At 65.5% G+C, this 17,931-nt stretch overlaps 4 protein-coding genes across 5 annotated transcripts; 2 read left to right on the top strand and 2 right to left on the bottom strand.

The window, feature by feature from the left end:
* Positions 1-328: 328 nt before the first annotated feature.
* Positions 329-3,716, top strand: TK1 (thymidine kinase 1). Its single transcript, XM_075043828.1, has 7 exons — positions 329-438; positions 771-802; positions 876-989; positions 1,076-1,169; positions 1,490-1,579; positions 1,667-1,786; positions 1,907-3,716. The coding sequence occupies exons 1-7, from the start codon at positions 373-375 to the stop codon at positions 2,063-2,065; spliced, it is 675 nt and encodes a 224-aa protein (XP_074899929.1). The 5' UTR covers positions 329-372; the 3' UTR covers positions 2,066-3,716.
* Positions 3,717-3,828: 112 nt separating this feature from the next.
* Positions 3,829-6,316, bottom strand: SYNGR2 (synaptogyrin 2). Its single transcript, XM_075044100.1, has 4 exons — positions 6,189-6,316; positions 5,656-5,893; positions 5,185-5,324; positions 3,829-5,067 (listed from the first exon to the last, which is right to left on the bottom strand). The coding sequence occupies exons 1-4, from the start codon at positions 6,288-6,290 to the stop codon at positions 4,870-4,872; spliced, it is 678 nt and encodes a 225-aa protein (XP_074900201.1). The 5' UTR covers positions 6,291-6,316; the 3' UTR covers positions 3,829-4,869.
* Positions 6,317-6,428: 112 nt separating this feature from the next.
* On the top strand, positions 6,429-15,410 carry TMC6 (transmembrane channel like 6). Of its 2 annotated transcripts, XM_075044096.1 has the most exons (22): positions 6,683-6,720; positions 7,633-7,743; positions 8,022-8,140; positions 8,481-8,612; positions 8,728-8,886; positions 9,004-9,109; positions 9,202-9,298; positions 9,392-9,646; positions 9,973-10,163; positions 10,239-10,383; positions 10,648-10,803; positions 11,006-11,181; positions 11,331-11,412; positions 11,722-11,819; positions 12,002-12,097; positions 12,576-12,680; positions 12,884-12,959; positions 13,252-13,385; positions 13,695-13,871; positions 14,061-14,139; positions 14,312-14,390; positions 14,671-15,410. In XM_075044096.1, the coding sequence occupies exons 2-21, from the start codon at positions 7,688-7,690 to the stop codon at positions 14,381-14,383; spliced, it is 2,511 nt and encodes an 836-aa protein (XP_074900197.1). In that variant the 5' UTR covers positions 6,683-6,720; positions 7,633-7,687; the 3' UTR covers positions 14,384-14,390; positions 14,671-15,410. The 2 variants fall into 2 exon arrangements, with proteins under 2 accessions (XP_074900199.1, XP_074900197.1); XM_075044098.1 differs by lacking the exon at positions 12,576-12,680 and having other exon boundaries at positions 6,429-6,720.
* A 976-nt stretch (positions 15,411-16,386) lies between these two features.
* On the bottom strand, positions 16,387-17,921 carry ARL16 (ARF like GTPase 16). The gene is made up of 5 exons (XM_075043827.1): positions 17,817-17,921; positions 17,610-17,669; positions 17,399-17,512; positions 16,966-17,081; positions 16,387-16,731 (listed from the first exon to the last, which is right to left on the bottom strand). The coding sequence occupies exons 1-5, from the start codon at positions 17,901-17,903 to the stop codon at positions 16,560-16,562; spliced, it is 549 nt and encodes a 182-aa protein (XP_074899928.1). The 5' UTR covers positions 17,904-17,921; the 3' UTR covers positions 16,387-16,559.
* Positions 17,922-17,931: the final 10 nt, after the last annotated feature.

The following is a 17,931-nucleotide window of genomic DNA, read 5'->3' as shown; positions in this document are numbered from 1 at the left end:
CAGCCGGTTCCCGTTAGTCGCACGGTGGGCGGGGCCGCGCCGGGGACACCGGGCGGACTGACAGGGCGATGACGCGGGGGGCGTCCCGGCGCGCAGGCGGGCGCGGGGTGCACGCCGGGAAGGCGGCGCGGGCCCGGGAGCGGACGCGTGGAGGGAAATAAGAATTTTCGCGCCTGTGTCCCCATTGGCCTGCGCGGCGGCGCGGCTGCGCGAGCCCTCCTCCGATTGGCCGGTGAGGCGGCGCGTGGGTGTGAGGCCTCTCCGGATTGGCCGGCGCCGCGCCTCAGCGGAGAGGCGCGCGCGCGCGCGCGGGCGAGCGGTCGGTCAATCAGTCAGTCAGTCAGTCGGTCGGTCGGTCCGTCCGTCCGAACCATGAACTGCCTGACGGTGCCCGGCGTCCACCCCGGCTCGCCCAGCCGCCCGCGCGGGCAGATCCAGGTACCGGGACGGGCCGGGCCGGACGCCCTGGGGCTGCGGCGAGCGCCGTGGGGCCGGCACCGAGTGGGGCAGCGCGGGCGCCCGGGCTGTGCGGGGAGATGGCGTGGCCGGGCTGGTGCGGGTCGTGGGGCCGCGCCAGCCCCGGGCGGGGAGCCGGGGCTCCCAGAGCCGTGGCGGGGCTGGGCCGGTGCCAGGCGGGATGCCGGGCCGGGCCGGGCCGGGCCGGGCTGGGCTGGGCAGGGCGGCGGCCGGGCCAGCGCCCCGGGGCTGCTTGCGTGGTGCCCGTGCCCGGCTGTGTTCTCACGCGCTGACCCCCGTGGTTCTGCCCCCAGGTGATCTTCGGACCCATGTTCTCCGGGAAGAGGTAGGCCCGGGGCAGATGGGGGAGGAGGTGGGCAGGGAGGGGGCCGGGGCCCGCTGACGGCGGTCTCTTGCAGCACGGAGCTCATGCGGCGGGTGCGGCGGTTCCAGCTCGCTCAGTACCAGTGCCTGCTGGTGAAGTATGCCAAGGACACACGCTACTGCACCTCTGGTGTCTCCACGCACGACAGGTGAGTCCCTGGGGCAGGAGGGCCCACGCTTTTGGACCCAGCATCTGGGCTGCCTGGCTCACCTGCTTGTTCTCCCTTCCCCACAGGAACACCATGGAGGCCCTGCCAGCCTGCCTCCTCAAGGATGTGTACCAGGAGGCACTGGCCTCTGCAGTCATCGGCATTGACGAGGGCCAGTTCGTAAGTGCATGGCCAGGGCAGGTCCTGGGGAGCATCTGCAGGATGCGGTCTTTTCAGAGTACCCTGGGCAGAGGAAGGTCTGAACCCTCTGTAGGAGGGTGTGGGAAGAAATACCCTGGGACAGTTTGATCCTCCTGGATTATGCTTGTATAGTCAAACCCTTCCCTTCCCTTAGTCCCTGCAGGCTAAGAACAGTGGGACTGGAGTCTGTTTCACGGATAGGCAACATGGCTCTAACTTTCTTTGTGCCCTGTGCTGCTGGATCCTGAGCGAAGTGCTACCCCTTCTTCCTCCTGACGCTCTTTCTGTGACTCCTCTAGTTCCCAGACGTCGTGGAGTTCTGTGAGATGATGGCCAATGCTGGGAAAACCATCATCGTTGCCGCTCTTGATGGGACTTTCCAGAGAAAGGTAAAACACTCTTTTTTTAGCACAGCAGGTGCTTTGGGATCCTCATAGAGCCCATCCAACAGAACTGCCCCTGCTGTCTTGGCACAGGCCTTCGGGAGCATCCTGAACCTGGTGCCACTGGCAGAGAGCGTGGTGAAGCTGAATGCCGTGTGCATGGAGTGCTACCAAGAAGCCTCCTACACAAAGAGGCTGGGAGCAGAGAGGGAGGTGAGTTCCCTTGGAAGAAAAAGCGCTTCAGTAGCTTCACCTTGCCAGTCCTGCTAGTCTAGAGGAATCTCCTCAGGGGAACTGAGCTCTGCAGAGTCACTCTCCCAATTTTCTTGCCAGGTTGAAGTGATTGGAGGAGCAGACAAGTACCACTCCGTCTGCCGAGCCTGCTACTTCCGCAAGCGGCCTCAGCAGCCTGGGTCAGAAAACAAGGAGAACGTGCCCATGGGGCTGAAGCAGCTGGATGTGGCTGCCTCCCGGAAGATCTTTGCTTCTTGACTGCTGGGCTCCCACATGGGGAAAAACAAGGGGAAGGAAGCTAAATGCTGTGACTCCTGGATGCCAGGTTTGGCTGCTTCTGCTTTTAGCAAAACTGTTCAGTGTCTTATCTACCTGTCAAACCAAGCTGCTCTTCCTTTGCACCAAGCACCAGGAAAGAGGAGGATCAACCGGACCTGATGCCAGGGGGGAGCTGAAGCAGGAGCATGACTAAAAATGAGTTCCTTTCTCAGAACACGGAAGAGGCAGATGTAGTTACTGATGCTGCCACACAAACAGATCCTGGAAAGCTGTCAGCAAGCCAGACTGCAGGGCTTCCATCGCTGGCCTTAATTCTGGCCTGCTCTCCTGGGTCTTCTGCATATATTCAGACTGCCACTGATGGCTGGTTCACTTGCCTGTGAACACAACCGTTTCTTTCTTGCATGCTGTTGCTAAAGCCCAGGTTTCCTAAGACCGTGTACAGTAACTTAGTATTTTAAACTCACTTCCTTTTTTAACATAGTCTGAGGAGATAACCCATCCCTTGTCACAGAGCTATGGCACAACTTTTCAACTGACACACGTAGCAACAGGCTGGCCCTCAGCAGTCCCTTTGAACGAATGTTTGTGGCCTGTCCATTTGCCGTTATACTCAGTTGCTCTAACTGTCTTGTAAATTTTTGTTGAAATAGAAGAGGGGGAAAGGAAGGCTTGACTTGACAGCCTGACAGTAAGCTCTTGCTGGCTTTTGAACTTTAAAAGGGCAAGCAGTAGTCTGTATATTAAGACAGAGTCCTTTTGGAAGAACTAGACTTCACTTCAGGAAGAGCCTCCTCTCCAAAATCAGGGTGTTCTTGTTCAGGTCCAATCTTGGTGCTGCCACTTCAGTGTTTAGTTACCTGTGAAGGGTTTGGAGGCTCAGGACTTACTCTGTAAATGTTTGGACTACTGTGTCTGTGAAGATCTAGCTACTTGGAAAAGGGTCTCTGCTTTGAGTGGATGGTTCTCAACTCTAGTCATGCATCTTGCTCCCTCCTGAGCCTTCCAAAAATTTTCGAGGCTCATTCTTCCTCTGCTGTAAGTTGACTGAAGGATCCTCTTCCCCCTTTGCTTGACTTGGCTTCTGGAAGGTTGGTTTGTTTTTTTCTTACTCCTTGCAAAGTGCTGTTGACTGTAAGCCAGTGTCCACAAGCTCCAAGCAGTGGCTCCTTGTTTGGGCCAGGTCAAATCCACATGTGCAAGCGCAGCATGCTCTGTTTGCCTGCACCCTCCCTGGAAGCTTACAAGAGCCGTCTGAAAACCCCTGCTCCCTCTGTGTTACTTGAAGGGACGACACTTGTAGTACTCACAAGCACTTGATTGCCAGGCCTGGGCTTTCCCCTTAGGGACGGGGAAGGCAGCACTGCTACGGGTTCAGGTTAATAAATAACTTAACAAAATTGTCTGTGTGTGTTTTATACCAGACTGCTCTGGAAAAAGCTTCCCTGCAGCGAGCAGCATGCAAACAGTGCAGGCTGATCGCTCACAGCAGCTGCCTGTGCTGGAGGGCTGGTCGCAGGGGTGGCGTTGGTGCTCTCTGCTCGAACTCTCTATCAGACTCTGCAAGGAGCAGGAGGAGGGCTTGCCTAAAAATAGACACCAGCATGAGTGTGCTGTTTGCAGCGCAGCAGTTGGCTGGGGCGGTTCTGCTGTTTCCCCGCCTGGACCCCCCCCCGCCCCAGCCCTCGGGGAGAGAGGAGGAACCCTGTTTTGCTTCCCCAGAGAAGAAAAGCACGTACTGGCTAGGTGAAAAAGTTTATTCCATCTCTACAGTGACAAAGAACTATTTGAATGCCAGCCCCAGCAGTGACAGCTCGCATACCGCACACTGCTGCTGGGAACAGCTTCGCAACAGGTGCAGCAGAAAACACAACCGGAGCCAGCCAGCCAGCCTGCACAGGCACCCTCAGGGTCAGCCGGGAGCCCAGGCTGCGAGCAGGGTGCTGCAGAGGGAGCAGCAGGCAGGACGCGGGATAGTGGCCTCACTTCTGTGGAGGCAGTGCTTAGTGGGAGGCAAGTGAGGGGGGGCTGAGTCAGCAGGGAAAGCACGCCAGGACCTTCCCCAGACAGCTGGAACATCACAGCCCCACTGAGAGATCCCAGCGCTCGCTGCTCCCATGGATCCCAAACTGCGTCACCTGAGCACCAGCAGCTCTAGTGCAGGCTGTGGGAAGGCACAGCATGGGAGTTTATAGTCAAAAGAAGACAGGGCTTTGGCATCAAGCTCACCCAGCAGCAGCCAAGGGGGGAAGGCACAGAAGCTGGCGGCAGGCAGGAGCTGGACCGCCCGGCTGCGCTACGGCAGCGAGAGCTGGCACTTGAGGGGTTGCAGCTGGCAGGGCTGGAAAGGCACTGGTGCCAGGACAGGCTGGGGCAGCAGTCACAATGGCACAGCCAGGCTGGAGCCGGAGGGGTGCAAACCACACACCGGTCCTGCTGCTTCCTCCCACGGCTGCTTCCCCCAAGGCCACAACGGCAGGGGCAGGAGCTCACCCACCCTCGGCGGAGCCATGAGGCTGCGCTCAGCAGTTGCGAATCACCCACTGTGTGCCGAATCACCCACTACACACCAAGCACCGGATCCCAGTGGCGGGGAGCTCAGCTCCACCGTCAGGACCAGGCCCCTCCTGCACCCCAGCACCAAGGCGCGGTGGCCTTCACACAAAGCAGCCGCCACCCTCCCACCCCACCTTCCCCCTTCAAGTCACAGGTCCCTCCCCTCCCACCCCAAAGAAGAGAATTGCACTGGTACAGCCATCTTTGCCGGGCCACTGGGCAGGGGCTCAGTACACCGGCGGGGGCTGGTAACCCTCCGGGGCTTCTGCCGTGTGGGTGAAGGGCGGCTGCTGGTAGCTCTCGTGACTGATGTTGGGGTAGCTGGAGTAGGGAGCTGAAGCCTCCGGGGTGGGGTCGATGTAGCTGTGAGCAAAGTCCTCCACCCCCATTTTGTACCTCTTGTAAGCGAAGGCAATCAGGAGGCCCTAGAAAAATGAGGGGGTCGGTGGCGTCAGGGCTACCCTGGGCTGTGTGGCCCGGGGAGCCCCTCCACCCTGCCTCCCGAGCAAGGCAGGGCTGGGCTCTGCCGTGGCTTCACTCACCCAGGAGAAGATGGAGAAGAAGCTGAAGGTGATGGCGGCACGGGCCGAGTCAGCCCCAATGTATACGTCTTCAGCCTGCGTCCAGGCCCACTGGTTGGTCAAGAAACAAAAGCCAATGAACCACAGGAACGTCCAGAGACCTGCAGGAGGAAGGCGGTGTGAGGGACTGGGGCTGCATCCTGCTGCTCCCAGGCAGGTCCCCAGGCCAGACCCTGCTCCCACCGGGCTTCTGCTGCCATCGTGGGGGGGGGGGGCCTAGAGGCCAGCGCAGGCGCCCAGCCCGGCGCAGCTGCCAGCGTGCTGCTCCCCATGGCTCCTCAGAGCGCTTTCAAGCAGGCAGCGCGTGGCCCGTGGGCAGCATGCCAGGCGGGAGCGACTCCCTTCACCAGGCACCGGCGGCCACGTCACGAGACAAGGGCAGCCATCGTAGCAGCCGCAGAAGGCGCAGCCCTGCCCTGTGGCCGCCAGTACCTGAGAAGCCGAGGTCTGCCAGGACCAGGTACTTGCGGTCGGTGGTGTTGCTGATCTGGGGGAAGTAGATGTCCACCATGAAGAAGAAGATGCAGGCGAGGAAGGCGAGGACGCCGATGCCGATGCCGTAGCGGCAGGCGTCCTCGTTGTGGTTGAAGATGCAGAAGAGCTGGGGGGAACTGGGTACGTTGCTGTAGCCCTCCCCGATCAGGCAGGCGAAGACGATCAGGGCGAAGACCTGCAGAGGAGGGAGCGAGCAGGTGTCCGGCGGGCAGCACCGGGGCTGTGGGGCCCCTTCCAGGGGGGGCTCTCAGCGGAGTGCCCCTCACCGCGGCTGCGCCGGGGCAGGACGCCGCGAGGGGAAGGGAAGGCCGGGCCGGGCCGGGCCGGGCAGGAGGGAAGGAAGGCGGGGAAGGCCGGGCCGTGCGGGCTCCGGGACGCAGGGCCGGCCTGGCTCGGGGCCGCTCCACAGCCCCGCGGCGCGGCCCCGGAGCAGGCCCCGTCCCGTCCCGTCCCGTCCCGCCCCGACTCACCGCGCTGGCGATCCGCGCCAGGACCTGCGGCTGCTGCACGAAGCGGCCCAGGTCGAAGGCACCGCCGGCCTTGGCCGCCCCGTACGCTCCGCCGCCCTCCATCGCGCCGGAGCCGCCGCCGCCGCCGCGCTCCCCCGCCGCTTCTGCGCGGCGCCGCCCCGGGGAGGGCCGGGGCGGGGCGGAGCGGAGCGGAGCGGGGCGGGGAGGGGAGGGCCGAGCCACCGAGAGCAGCACCGGGTCCGGTCCCCTCGTGCTCCGCAGTCGCTCAGCCCAGCGCAGCGGCGAGGCCGGTCAGCCGCCCCCCGCCCGCGGCGGAGGGTCCCGCGTCCGCCCCCCCCTCACTCCCTCCCTGCCGGTGCCGCGGCTGCGCGGCCCCAGCGCAGCACCCGTGGCACCGGGCAGCGCCGTGGGGACGGGGGAGCGCCCGGCGCCTCCCGACCAGCTTTGTGCCGCCGGTCGGGCCCGGCCCCGCGCCCCCGAGCCCGTGCTCCCGCGAGTCGCAGCCCCACGGCCCGGCCGGCGGCGGGTCCCGGTGAGCGCGGCCGGAGGGGAAAGGAGGGGCTCTGCCAGGGCAGCTCCCGCCTCCCCCGGTACCGGGAGGCGGCAGGAGGGCTGGGCGGGGCTGGGGGGGGGGTCGGTGCTTCCCCCCCGTCCCCCCTCCCCGCTGCTGGACGGGGCCGGCTTCGCACCCACGCCGAGCCGCGGCGCTTAGCCGGCGCGGGCGGAGAGAGCCCCGGGACGCGTCTCCGTCGGCTCCTGGTACCGGGGCGGGCGGGCGGAGCCCCGGGTCGCGTCTCCGTCGGCTCCTGGTACCCGGGCGGGCGGGGGGCTGCCGGGGACTCCCGGGGGGGCGGGGAGCGCGGGCGGGGTGGCCGGGACCCCCCGCCGGGGCCGCCGCCCGCCCGCCCGGAGCAGCCTTAGTCCGCCCCGGGAGGACTGCGAAGCCTGAGGGCGATGGAGGGGGAAGAGGGAGGGGAGGAAGGAGAAGGCGCTGGGGCATCGGCGGGCGGTGGGCGCGGGCGGCGCGGCCCCGGCGGAGCCGCTCTCCGGCCCCGGGACGGCGCGGGCGGGCTGGGGGGGCACAGAGGTGTGTCCTCCCGCCCCGGGGCTGCCTCGCCCGCCCCGGGGCTGCGGATCCTGCCCTGCCCTTCCCCGGCAGAGCCCGAACCCCACCTCCGCCGCGGGCAGGACCTGCTCAGGCTGCGCCGCCTCCCCCATCCGCCCGCCTTCCTTCCTGCTCCCGCCTGCCGGGCCGGGCTGGCCCCGCTGTTCGCCCCGTGTTTACACCCGGGTTTAGCCCCGCGGCCCCTTGCGCTCCCGCCTGCCCCGGGCTCCCGCACGCAGCGGCACCGGCACCGGCTCCATCCCCGTCCCCGGGGCAGTCGGGGTGACCGGGGGTGCCGGCGGCGCGGGGCCGGCTGACGCCCGTCCGTTTGCCGTGCAGGGCGGCGTGTCGGAGGGAGCGGCGGGGCCGCGGGGGCCCGCTCGGTCCCAGCAGGATGTCCCGGCCGCCCTCCATCACCCTCCGCGTCTCCGAGGACACCGACAGCGATGGGTGAGTGTGGGCCTGCCCTGCCCTGCCCTCCTGCTGCCTGTGCCCACCCGAGCCGTGTCCCCGCACCCTCAGCCCCCGGCATCCCGCAGCCCCAGCGGCACGAGGCTGGCGTTCCCGCCGCGGGCGGCGGCAGCCCTCGTGCCCAGCCGGCACCGGGTGCGCGTGCCGCGAGGCGGCACGGCCACGCTCTGAGCCGGCACCGGGGCTTTGCCATCGTTCCGTCCCTCGGGTCCCGGTGCCCAGCCCAGGCCTAGGCGAGCGGGTCTGTGTCCCTGCAGCCAGGAGCCGAGCCCGGACAACGAAGGAGCCCTGCACACCTCCTTCCGCCAGCTCATCCAGGAGCAGAGCAGCTTGGTAGAGGCGGTTCTGGAGCTGGAGATGCAGGCGAGGGGCAGAGGTAAAGCACTGCGGCCGCAGCCAGGGTGGGATGGGGACAGTGCGTGTGCCCAGGGCTATTTACTGTCCCAGACCCTGCCTGGGCCAGCTAGGGCTCGTGCTGAGGCTGTGACCAAAGCACTTGTAGGAGCCCACTGACACCTTCACCTGTACAGGCAGTGGGGCAGGACCTACCCCTGGGGGGCACAGAGAGCATCCCCAGAGAAGGGGGTGCTCTAGGGGGAGCACACACTGGGGCAGGTGCCTTGCCTCTATGCCGGAGAAGAGCAGCAGGGCCACAGGGACTGGAGGTGTGGGTGGTCTGGCTCTCACTGCTCTGCATCCTGCCCTCCCTCTCCCAGAGCACCCAGCCCGCCTGGCCCCCCAAGATGCCTGTGCCACGGTGTGGCAGGAGCCTGGGCAGGATGAACAGCACCCTGGTTACTCCTCCGCCTCCCTGCGGATCCTCGCCAACATGCCCAGCCGTACCATCGGTAGGTGCCACACAACGTCCCACACTTCCCAGGCCCAGGAGCCCCTTGGGAGAACTCTCCCATCTGCCTTGCTCTCCCACGGCTGCTCACCCCCCTGCCCTGCTCTTGCCCACAGGGCGCAGCCGCGGGGCCATCATCTCCCAGTACTACAACCGCACAGCCCGGCTGCGGCGCCGGAGCAGCCGCCCACCCCTGCAGCAGCTCTGCCACACGGCGCGGCCCAGCCTGCGGCAGTACGACCTGGAGACCGACCCTGCCAGGGCCACGCTGGAAGGTGAGGGTCCCCCAGGAGTGGGAGCAGGCAGTGCCGGGCACTGTCCCCATGCCGGGTTCAGGATGGGCACACTGTGTCCTGGCTTGCCATGTCCCACTGAGCCCCTTGTGCCCCCAGACAAGCGGAGCCTGCTGGTGAAAGAGCTGCTGAGCCTCTCACCCAGCCAGCGCAGCCACATGCTGCTTAATGTGCCCCTCAGCCTGGCAGAGAAACGCACCCTCCGGTAGGTCCTCTCCCCCCAGTCAGGCAGGGCTCCCACAGCTGGAGCCATCCTGGGGCCCATGCCACCCTCTGACATCCCTCTCTGCTGGGTAGGCAGGAGCTGAGCGGGCAGAGGGGCTCCCTGAGGCAGCACGCCCAGTGCCAGGCCCCCTCCTCTCTCTGCGGATGGTCCAAGGACTACATCGTCCTCGTAAGTCTGGAGTATGGGTCTGCACAGCAGCTGTCGGGAGCTCTGGTACAGGCTCTGGCCCCGGTGCTCTCCCCAGGCTCCCTCTCTCCGCAGGGCTGCCGGGGCCTCTGGTACAGGCTCCTCTCCCTGCTCCCTGCCGCGAAGCCCTGGCATTACGCCCTGAAGCAGATCGGTGGCCGCTTCGGCTCCAGTGTCCTCTCCTACTTCCTCTTTCTCAAGACGCTCCTTATGTTCAACATCATCTCATTCCTCATTCTCCTGGTCTTCGTGGTGGCCCTGCAGGCTGCGTATCCCCCTGCCTCGACCAGCCCCCAGTCCTTCACTGGCCTCGAGCTCCTGACTGGAGCGGTAAGCACTGCCAGCACGCCAGTGCCAGCACATCCCTGGGCCAGGAGATGCTCCAAACCTGGGGCTCAGCCCTGCATCCCTGCCACAGTGATGCCCTGGTCCCTGTCCCGCATCCTTACATCCCCGCCGCGGTGATGCTCCAGTCCCTGCCCTCACACAGCTGGGGCCCTGTGACTGCCAGTGTTGTGGGTACAGAAGGGGGTGCCTGGTGCTGCCCCAACCCAGGGCTCTGCATCCCCATGAGCTGGCCCAGATGTCCCAGGCTGGGCAGGGAGCCACAGGCACCAGCGAGATCACCCTGGGCCCCATCGTGCACTTTCCCACAGGGCTACTTCACTCACTCACTGCTATACTACGGCTACTACAGCAACGTCACCCTCAACGACCCCTGCGCCTCCAGCCCCAATGACAGCGCGTGCCCCCTCGCAGCCCCCCCTCTCCCATACAACATGCCGTTGGCCTACGTGTTCAGTGTTGGGGTCTCCTTCCTCATCACCTGCATCCTGCTGGTGTACAGGTGAGTTGGCGGCGCCTCCGGCACTGCCAGCCTTCGCCCAGCCCTGATACCCTGACACCCTTCCCCTCGCCGCAGCGTGTACCGCTCCTTCCGGGAGAGCTACCGTGTGGGCAGCTCCGCTGGGGACCTGGCCGTCAAAGTCTTCTGTGCCTGGGACTTCAAGGTGATCCAGAGGCGCTCGGTCAAGCTGCAGTGTGAGAACATCTGCACCCAGCTGAAGGTGAGGAGCTGGGCTGGAGTCGGCTCCTGCACCCTGCAGTGGGCAGGCGAAGGCGTTCACAGGAGCCAGTCCCGACCCCAGGGCTCAGCACCCCGCCTCCTACCCGCTGCACAGGGGAGCCCTGCAACTGCAAATACCCCCTGACCCCCACCCCGCACCAGCACTTCGTTCATCAGCCCTCAGGGTCCCAGCTCAGTGCAGCAGGACAAAGCCTTGCTCCAGACCCAGAGCGTGTGCAGCAGCACTGGCACTGCTTTCTTCCAGGAGCTGCTCGCGGACCAGCAGTCCCGCTCCCGCTCCCTGAGCCTCTGCCAGCGCCTGGGGCACTCTGCTGTGCTTCTCCTGGCCTGGGCCCTCTCGCTGAGCACAGTGCTGGGCTGCGTACTGGCTGTGCACTACTTCTCAGAGCACATGCATGTGGTGAGTGCCGCCCCTTGCTGTGGGATCTTGTGCCCTGGTGTTGCGGGGCCGGGGCTGGGCTACTGGGGAGGGAGGCGGGAGCAGCCCTGGGAGGCAGGGGCAGCCCCGTTGCGGCTCCCCTCCTGGCCTTGGCATTTTCTGCCCTCCCCAAGGGTGCCAGGCTGCCGGCAGCCGCACGCTCACCCTGGTACCCGCTCACCAGGTTCAGCAGGACCACCGAGCACGGGGCAGCAGTGAGCGGCAGCAGGAAGCCATCCTGCTGGTCCTGCCCTTCATGGTGTCTCTCCTCAACATGCTGATGCCCCACCTGTACAACTTGCTGGCGACGTGGGAGAAGCAGGACTCCCCCGTGGCACAGGTCTACGTGGCAATCTGCAGGTAGACTGGCCAGGGCCGAGGCGGAGGGAGCATCCTGCACCCCTACCTGTGGCATGGGGGGAGGCTTTGGGGCCAGACACCCCATCCGCGGGGCTTGGCCCCTCCATCCCCAGGGCTCAGGGGCTTCTGGCCCTACTTCTGCTCCCCAGGAACCTCATTCTGAAGATGGTGGTCCTCGGCCTGCTCTGCTACCAGTGGCTCAGCCGGAGAGTTGTCTGCTCAACAGAGGAGGTCAGCACCGCCGCCCCGGGGCCATGCCATCCAGACTGTCCCTTGCCCAGGGAGCGTGGACCAAAGCCAAGGCTGCAGTCCTGGCACTGGCAGGCAGCAGAGGCAGGGGTCTGGCAGCAGGGCGTCTGCTGAACAGCACCACAGGCACCATCTGCTCCTTTGCCGGGGAGAGGGGGGTGATTGCCAGACATGGGGTAGCTGGGAAAGGGGCGCAGGGGAGGAAAAGGTCCCACAGCCCCTCACGGGAAAGTCATGGGGGGAGGAGAAGCCTCATTGCTCGCTTGATGCCACCTTTGCTTGTCTCCCCAGTGCTGGGAGACGTGTGTGGGGCAGGACCTGTATCGCTTCGTGGTGATGGACTTCATATTCACCCTGCTGGACACGCTCTTCGGGGAGCTGGTCTGGAGGTAATGTGCCCCAGGAGGGGGTCCCCCTGCCAGCATGGCATCCCCAGCATGGCCCCGGCTCTCCGCTGCCCAGGCAGCGCTGCCCTGGTGCACCCAGGCTCTGCTGCCGCCTGAGGGGGAAGATGGGGTGCTAAGCATCCCTGCTAGTGGCAGTGTGGGAGCAGAGCTCTGCTCTTTCCCAGGCTGATCTTGGAGAAGAAGCTGAAGAGGAAGCAGAAGCCCGAGTTTGACATCGCCCAAAATGTGCTGGAGCTGATCTATGGGCAGACCCTGACCTGGTGAGATGTCTCCTGCCCGGCACAGCTTGTTCCTCTGCTGGCAAATGCCTTGGGGGTCCCCTGGGAGCCCTGTGGCTGTTGGGGACCAGGCATGGGGAGCTGCACGTTTCGCTGAGCAGGGTCATTTTGCTCCACGTGGGTGGGACAAGGGAGACGGGTGGCTTGACAGTCACAGTGCCTGGTGCCAGCACCTTACAGTCACAATGCACGTGCTCACCGGGGAGATCTGGCTTTGGCACCAGGGTGAGAGCGACGGGGGGATCATCAGCAGAGCATCCCGGCTCTGGTACAGCATCCCCTGCCCAGCTGGTCCCCTCCAGAGTTCTGGGGAAGGAGCAGGCTCTGGTGCACGACCAGCCCCCCTCATTTGTCCAGACCATAATGGTGCTCGCTGCTCCGAGGCGAGCTGCTCCCCTCCAGCCTGTCTTCTCAGCTGCTCAGGCCCCTGCTTTGCCACCCCCCACCCGCTTTTCTGCAGCCCCTGGTCTCGCACCCCCCTGCCCAAGGAGGGGATCCCTGTGTGTGCTGCTGCGTTCCCACTCTCAACGCACCTGGGAGCTCCAAAGGCCACAACCGCCCTGGGGTTGGTGAGATCTCAGCCGCTGCCCAGCCCCAGCACAGGCTGCGCAGCAAACCTGGCACGGAGCGTCGTGTGCTTGCTCTTCGCTTTACGAAAGCCTGACGGCAGCTGGCATCAGTGCCCTGCCACTGCCCCCAGCTCTGCCCACCGCTAGCTCCTGCAGGGCCCAGACTTGGGACAAGCTCATCTTCCCCCCTCTCTCTCAGGCTGGGCATTCTCTTCGCACCACTCCTGCCGGCCGTGCAGACACTGAAGCTGCTGCTGCTGTTCTATATTAAAAAGGTGTGAGCAGCCCCTCTGCCCCGCAGCTCCCCATGTGTCCCTGTGATGGGCAGCCCTGCAGTGATGCTGCGCCCTGCTGCAGGCTGCCTCTGTCACAGCAGAGGTGCTGCACCGTGCAGCAAGCAGCGCTGTCATCGTGGGAGGGGGGAGGTGTTGCTGGGGACAGGGTGTCCCCAAGCTTGCCCAGCTCCCAGCGGATGGGACAGTGGGCTGGGGCAGCTGTCCCCACTTGCACTTCTGGGGCCGCTCCCCAGGAGACGGCAGCACACAGGACTCTGCTCCCTGTCTGCAGACCAGCCTGATGCAGAACTGCCAGTCCCCCAGCAAGCCCTGGCAAGCATCTCGCATGAGCACTGTCTTCATCACCCTTCTGTGCTTCCCATCCTTCCTGGGTGCAGCCGTCTTCCTCTCCTACACCATCTGGTCGTGAGTACCCGCTGGACCACAGCTTGGGGCACAGAACCGCTGGCTGCCTGGCAAAGGAGAGGGACTCGGGGAGACCGTGCCTCCCCAGCCCTGTACGGCACGCAGAGCGCGGTGTGCCCAGCACAGGGCTGTGCGGTGCTGCCCCAGGCAGGGAGATGCAGCAGTTGGTCTGTGCCCACTTGTCCCAGCTGTTCCTGATGCAGGACAAGGGGATGAGGACCCCCTCGTGCAGCCACTGGGGATGGCTAGGAGAAGCAGCCAGCTGGGCTGTCCATCGGTCTGACCAACCCCATCGGTCTGTCTGCTCAGGGTGCGGCCGTCGGAAACCTGTGGTCCCTTCCAGGGGCTGGAAAACATCTACAAGTCAGGGAAGACCTGGGTGCAAGTGCTGGAGAAGTCCAACCCGAACATCACCTGGCTCGCGTGGGTCCACCAGCACTTGGTGGAGAACACCTTCCTCCTGTTCTTCGTGTCTGGGGTCCTGCTGTGAGTACAGTCCCAAGCCTGAGGCTGAACCCTGGGCCCACACTTTGAGGGTCCCGCTGAGGAGCTGAGCCGGGGGCTGGGAGCCAGGGTGTCACTCCAGAGCCCTGCGCCCCAGCCTGGGGCCAGGACCGCAGCATCCCCCAGCTTCCTGCCCTGGCCGCCACCGTCTTGTGCTGCCTGTCGTTGCAGAGCCGTGATCTACTTCAACATCCAGGTGGTGAGAGGCCAGCAGAGGATCATCTGCCTGCTGAAGGAGCAGATTGCCAATGTGCGTGAGCTCTGCATGCTGCCCCTGGGCAGTCCCAGCAGTCCTGGCTGTTCCATGCCCTGGTCCAGCCTTGGGATCGCCGGATTCGGGTTCTAGTCCTGACAGCGCTGCCACCTCGGGCATGCAAGAGCACATCCCATGGATGCTCACTGCAATGTCTCTGCTGTTGCAGGAAGGGGAAGATAAAACATTTCTCATTCAGAAGCTTCACTCCATTTACGAGCAGAGAGAGAGACGCACCTGAGTCCCAGGTGAGGCCTGCATGAAATGGAGAGGGGGCTGCCAGGGTGCTCAGAGCTCGGCTGGACACAGACTTTGCTCTGTGCCGGAGTGTGGCTGGCGGGAGCGGCACTGCCAGGGCCAGCCCAGCTGCGGTAGAGCACTGCTTGCCAGGGAGCAGGAAGGTGCAGGAGATGACGGGGTGAAGGGGGATGGAGACATTTAGAGAGCCTCCTCTCTGCTTTCAGTGTGGGGCAGTCCTGTCTGCCCCCACACACTCGGGGGTCTCAGGGACTGTATCTCTCCTCTTAGTGTCAGACTCCCCAGGAAGGCGCGGGACAGGACACCACTCTGCTTGCAGCCAGGGACTGGATCCAGCCGTCTTTCTAAGCCATCACAGCGTGACACTGGAAGCAGTGGGACCATGGGGTGCTGGGGAAGATCCTCCCCTCCGGGTTGCAGCAGCCAAGGACTCATTGGGGCATGTCATCTGGCAGCTCTGCAGGGATGGTGTGGCACAGAGACGTGGGTGCTCCCGCTGCCCAGAGCTGCTGGGCATGGGGCAGGCACAGCAGGACCAGGACACAGCGCTGCGCAGGGCTGGCTCGCCAGCAGAGCCCTTCTCCGTGGGTGGTTACGGTTAGCAGAGAACAACTGGCCCTACTGTAAATGCCCCAGCCAGCTCATAGAACACCTTCAGGCTGTTTCCAGAAGACTTCAGGGACAGTGATGCTTTCTGGCTGGAGACAACCCTCAGCCCCCTTTGCACCGCCCAGGAGCAGCAAGTCTGGAGCCAGGAGCTGCCAGGCACCGACCCAGCTCCAGCCTCGTGTCTGGCTCACAAGGAGGAGAGCAGCTGGCCGATACCTTCCCTGTGAACAAGGCCACCCAGGCCCCCCCCAGCTCAGGCAGCCCTGCGGCACACCGCGCCTGCCGGTGGGACAGGCTCAGAGAGACCAGCGTGGTGCCGAGTGCTGGGCTGGGCAGAGGAACCCGAAGGCTCCGGCTCCCGTGCTGCAGGCTGACCTGGCCCATTAAAGTGTAGTTGTACAGGAGTGCTCCCAGCCTGTGTCCGACCCGTCGGGCTGGAAGCTGGCAAGCGGGTTTGGTGCGGTAGCATCAGCGTTCCTTAGGGATGGTGACTCAGCAGCTGTGGCAGGGTGTGCTCGGGCTCCTTGGCACTGCCTGCCTCCCTGTCAGGCTGCCCCGGGAAGAGCCTGACTCAGCCCACACCGCAGGAGCAAAGACTGTGGCCGTGTCATCGCATATGGCCCCAGGATCAACTCGCCATCGCGGTGTGGTGTCTGCAGCCCCCAGCACTGAGAACCGCTTTCCACCACAGCACGCTGTCAGCAGGCCCTGGCCCTGGCCCAAGCTGGTTTCCCCCCGTGCCATGGCACCAACAGACCCAGGGAGGGTTGTGCCACGGCGTGTGCCAGGCGCAGGCAGCCGCAAGTACCCCCGTGACTTGGCACTCATGCCACCGGGGGAGGCAGCTGCCTGCCCAGCTGGGCACTGGGCTGGGCTGTCAGTGTGGGCACCACAGGTTATCAGTGTGGACAGAGACACAGGTTATCGGTGCGGGCACGGGCCGGGTTCTCTGCACACACGCAGCTGTTCTCTGAGCCCAGGTAAGTGCTGGAGAGCAGCCACGGGCTGACACTTGCTGCAGCTCCTGAGACATCCCTGACTGAGGCATCCCTGCAGCTCAGCCTGCCCTGGCTCCGACACCCACCCAGGTCCCCCCTGTCTTTCCACATGTTCCTCCAGGTCACCCAGCTGTGCCTTGGCTGGCACAAGGCCTGCAGGGCCACAACTGCTGGCAGGAGCCCCACGTGTATTTGGTCTCCAACCCGGGAGGTGTTACCAGCCGCTGCTGCCCAGGTGCTGCCAGCCCCCCCCACCCCTCCTGTCCCCAGAGGTGCCAGCACTGCCCTGTGCCAGCACGGTCTGGCCTCTGGGGCTCCTGCTCGTCCCTTCCCCGAAAGGCTAGGGTCTCCACGCAAGCACAGGGCAGACACCAGCCTGGACAGTACGGTGGAAATTTTACTGTAAAGTTCCACAGGGGTCCTGTCCGCCACCAGCCCATGACACTGTCCTGGGCTCCACTCCCAGTCCCACGCAGGGCAGCTGCTCACCGGCCACCTCCTTCGGTGACAGGACTTGCCTGGGCTGCTGCAGGCACCCAGGCAGGGTCGGGGTCAGCGGGGGTCTCCGAGGGTGGCCCGAAGCCACTGCAGGACATCAGGCAGGCCGGTGCCATCGCGCGCGCTTGTCTCCAGCATCGTGATGGGCTGCGTGGCGCAGGAGACGATGTCCTGCATGCGGAACAGCGACTTCATCTCCGCCAGCGACATGTAGCAGGGCAGGTCACTGCAGGTGGGAGGGGGGTGGCTGCATTAGCCCACCCCAACAGCTCTCCTGCCCGGCCCAGCCCCTGCCTCGGGGGTCTCCGCAGGCCCAGCCAGCCCAGGGAGTGCAGTAAAGTGTGGCTGCTGCCCCCCAGGACACGCCAGGCTTCCTTGGGTGTCACCCAATGGAAGGGACACAGGAGCCACCGCAGGCCCTCAGTGTGCCCCCACCCTCCAGGCTGACCCCCCTCCTCACATCTTATTGAAGAGGACCAGCACGGGCACGGAGGCGAGCTGCGCTGCGGAGAGGACGGAGAGCAGCTGGACGCAGGACGAGGAGACCTGGGTGGGGTTGGCGGCATCGACCACAAACTGGAAGAGGAGAAGAAGGGAAAGCGGCGGTGTGGGCACGCCCGAGGGCGGCCCCGCATCTAGCTGCGCCGGATCAGGGCGCAGTGGAGGGAAATCACAGAGCCAGGGCGAAGCTGAGGGGCCCGACTCCCCGCAGCGGAGCAGGGGCCAGCGCCAACCCCTAGACACAGGGTGCCCTGCAGCTGCATCCCCCCCCGGCCGGGTCTGTCCCTCGGGGCCTCGGCGCCTCGGCTCAGCGATGGCAGCCACGGGGTCCCCGCTCGTCCGCCGCTGCCGCCCCGCCGGTGTGGGGTCCCGGTGCTGCCGCCAGCGCTCACCAGGAGAGCGCTGCACTCGCCGTAGTAGCTGGGCCAGATGGGGCCCATGCAGCCGCCCAGCTCCCGGAGCGTCGCCTTCCGCGGCAGCCGCAGGTCGGTCAGGTTGGTGCCCACCTGCCAGGACAGGCGCTCGGTTGGCTGCGCCCGCGCCCTGCAGACCCTCGGCCGCACCGGGGCTACCGGCCAGCGGTCCCCGCCGTGCCCTGCCTACCGTGGGCAGCGTGGCCGGGGGCTCGCCCAGCTCCGCGGCCCCCTCCTCGGCGCTCAGCTGTGCCGCGCGTTAAGGACACGACGACGCCTGGGAAGGGGACGGGGTCGCGGCCCGCCCGGCCCCCCCGCCCCGCCCCCCCGCCGGGACCGCCCCGGTACCCCCCCGGTACTCCCGGTACCCCCCCGTTCCCCGTCCCCGCCGGATATGGCGGAGCCGCCTGGCCAGCAGGCTCTTCCCGCCGCCCGCCGCCCCCAGCAGCAGGCACGTGGGCACCGCCCGCCCCGCGCCCGCCATCCCGCCCCGCCCCTCCCCGCCCCGCCCC

The sequence above is a fragment of the Buteo buteo genome, chromosome 13 (assembly GCF_964188355.1).
Source record: "Buteo buteo chromosome 13, bButBut1.hap1.1, whole genome shotgun sequence".
Lineage (NCBI taxonomy): Eukaryota > Metazoa > Chordata > Aves > Accipitriformes > Accipitridae > Buteo > Buteo buteo.
This window is presented reverse-complemented; position numbering and strand designations above follow the sequence as displayed.

Coding starts and splice junctions, on each gene's coding strand:
- TK1 (XM_075043828.1), top strand. CDS start 373: ATGAACTGCCTGACGGTGCCCGGCGTCCACCCCGGCTCGCCCAGCCGC. Junction 803..875: donor CCCATGTTCTCCGGGAAGAG/GTAGGCCCGGGG, acceptor GGTCTCTTGCAG/CACGGAGCTCATGCGGCGGG. Junction 1,170..1,489: donor GCATTGACGAGGGCCAGTTC/GTAAGTGCATGG, acceptor TGACTCCTCTAG/TTCCCAGACGTCGTGGAGTT.
- SYNGR2 (XM_075044100.1), bottom strand. CDS start 6,290: ATGGAGGGCGGCGGAGCGTACGGGGCGGCCAAGGCCGGCGGTGCCTTC. Junction 5,894..6,188: donor TGGCGCGGATCGCCAGCGCG/GTGAGTCGGGGC, acceptor CCTCCTCTGCAG/GTCTTCGCCCTGATCGTCTT. Junction 5,068..5,184: donor TCTTCTCCATCTTCTCCTGG/GTGAGTGAAGCC, acceptor TCATTTTTCTAG/GGCCTCCTGATTGCCTTCGC.
- TMC6 (XM_075044096.1), top strand. CDS start 7,688: ATGTCCCGGCCGCCCTCCATCACCCTCCGCGTCTCCGAGGACACCGAC. Junction 12,098..12,575: donor TATGGGCAGACCCTGACCTG/GTGAGATGTCTC, acceptor GCTTTTCTGCAG/CCCCTGGTCTCGCACCCCCC. Junction 12,960..13,251: donor TGCTGTTCTATATTAAAAAG/GTGTGAGCAGCC, acceptor CCCTGTCTGCAG/ACCAGCCTGATGCAGAACTG.
- ARL16 (XM_075043827.1), bottom strand. CDS start 17,903: ATGGCGGGCGCGGGGCGGGCGGTGCCCACGTGCCTGCTGCTGGGGGCG. Junction 17,513..17,609: donor CCCCGGCCACGCTGCCCACG/GTAGGCAGGGCA, acceptor CTGTCCTGGCAG/GTGGGCACCAACCTGACCGA. Junction 16,732..16,965: donor CTGGTCCTCTTCAATAAGAT/GTGAGGAGGGGG, acceptor TCCCACCTGCAG/TGACCTGCCCTGCTACATGT.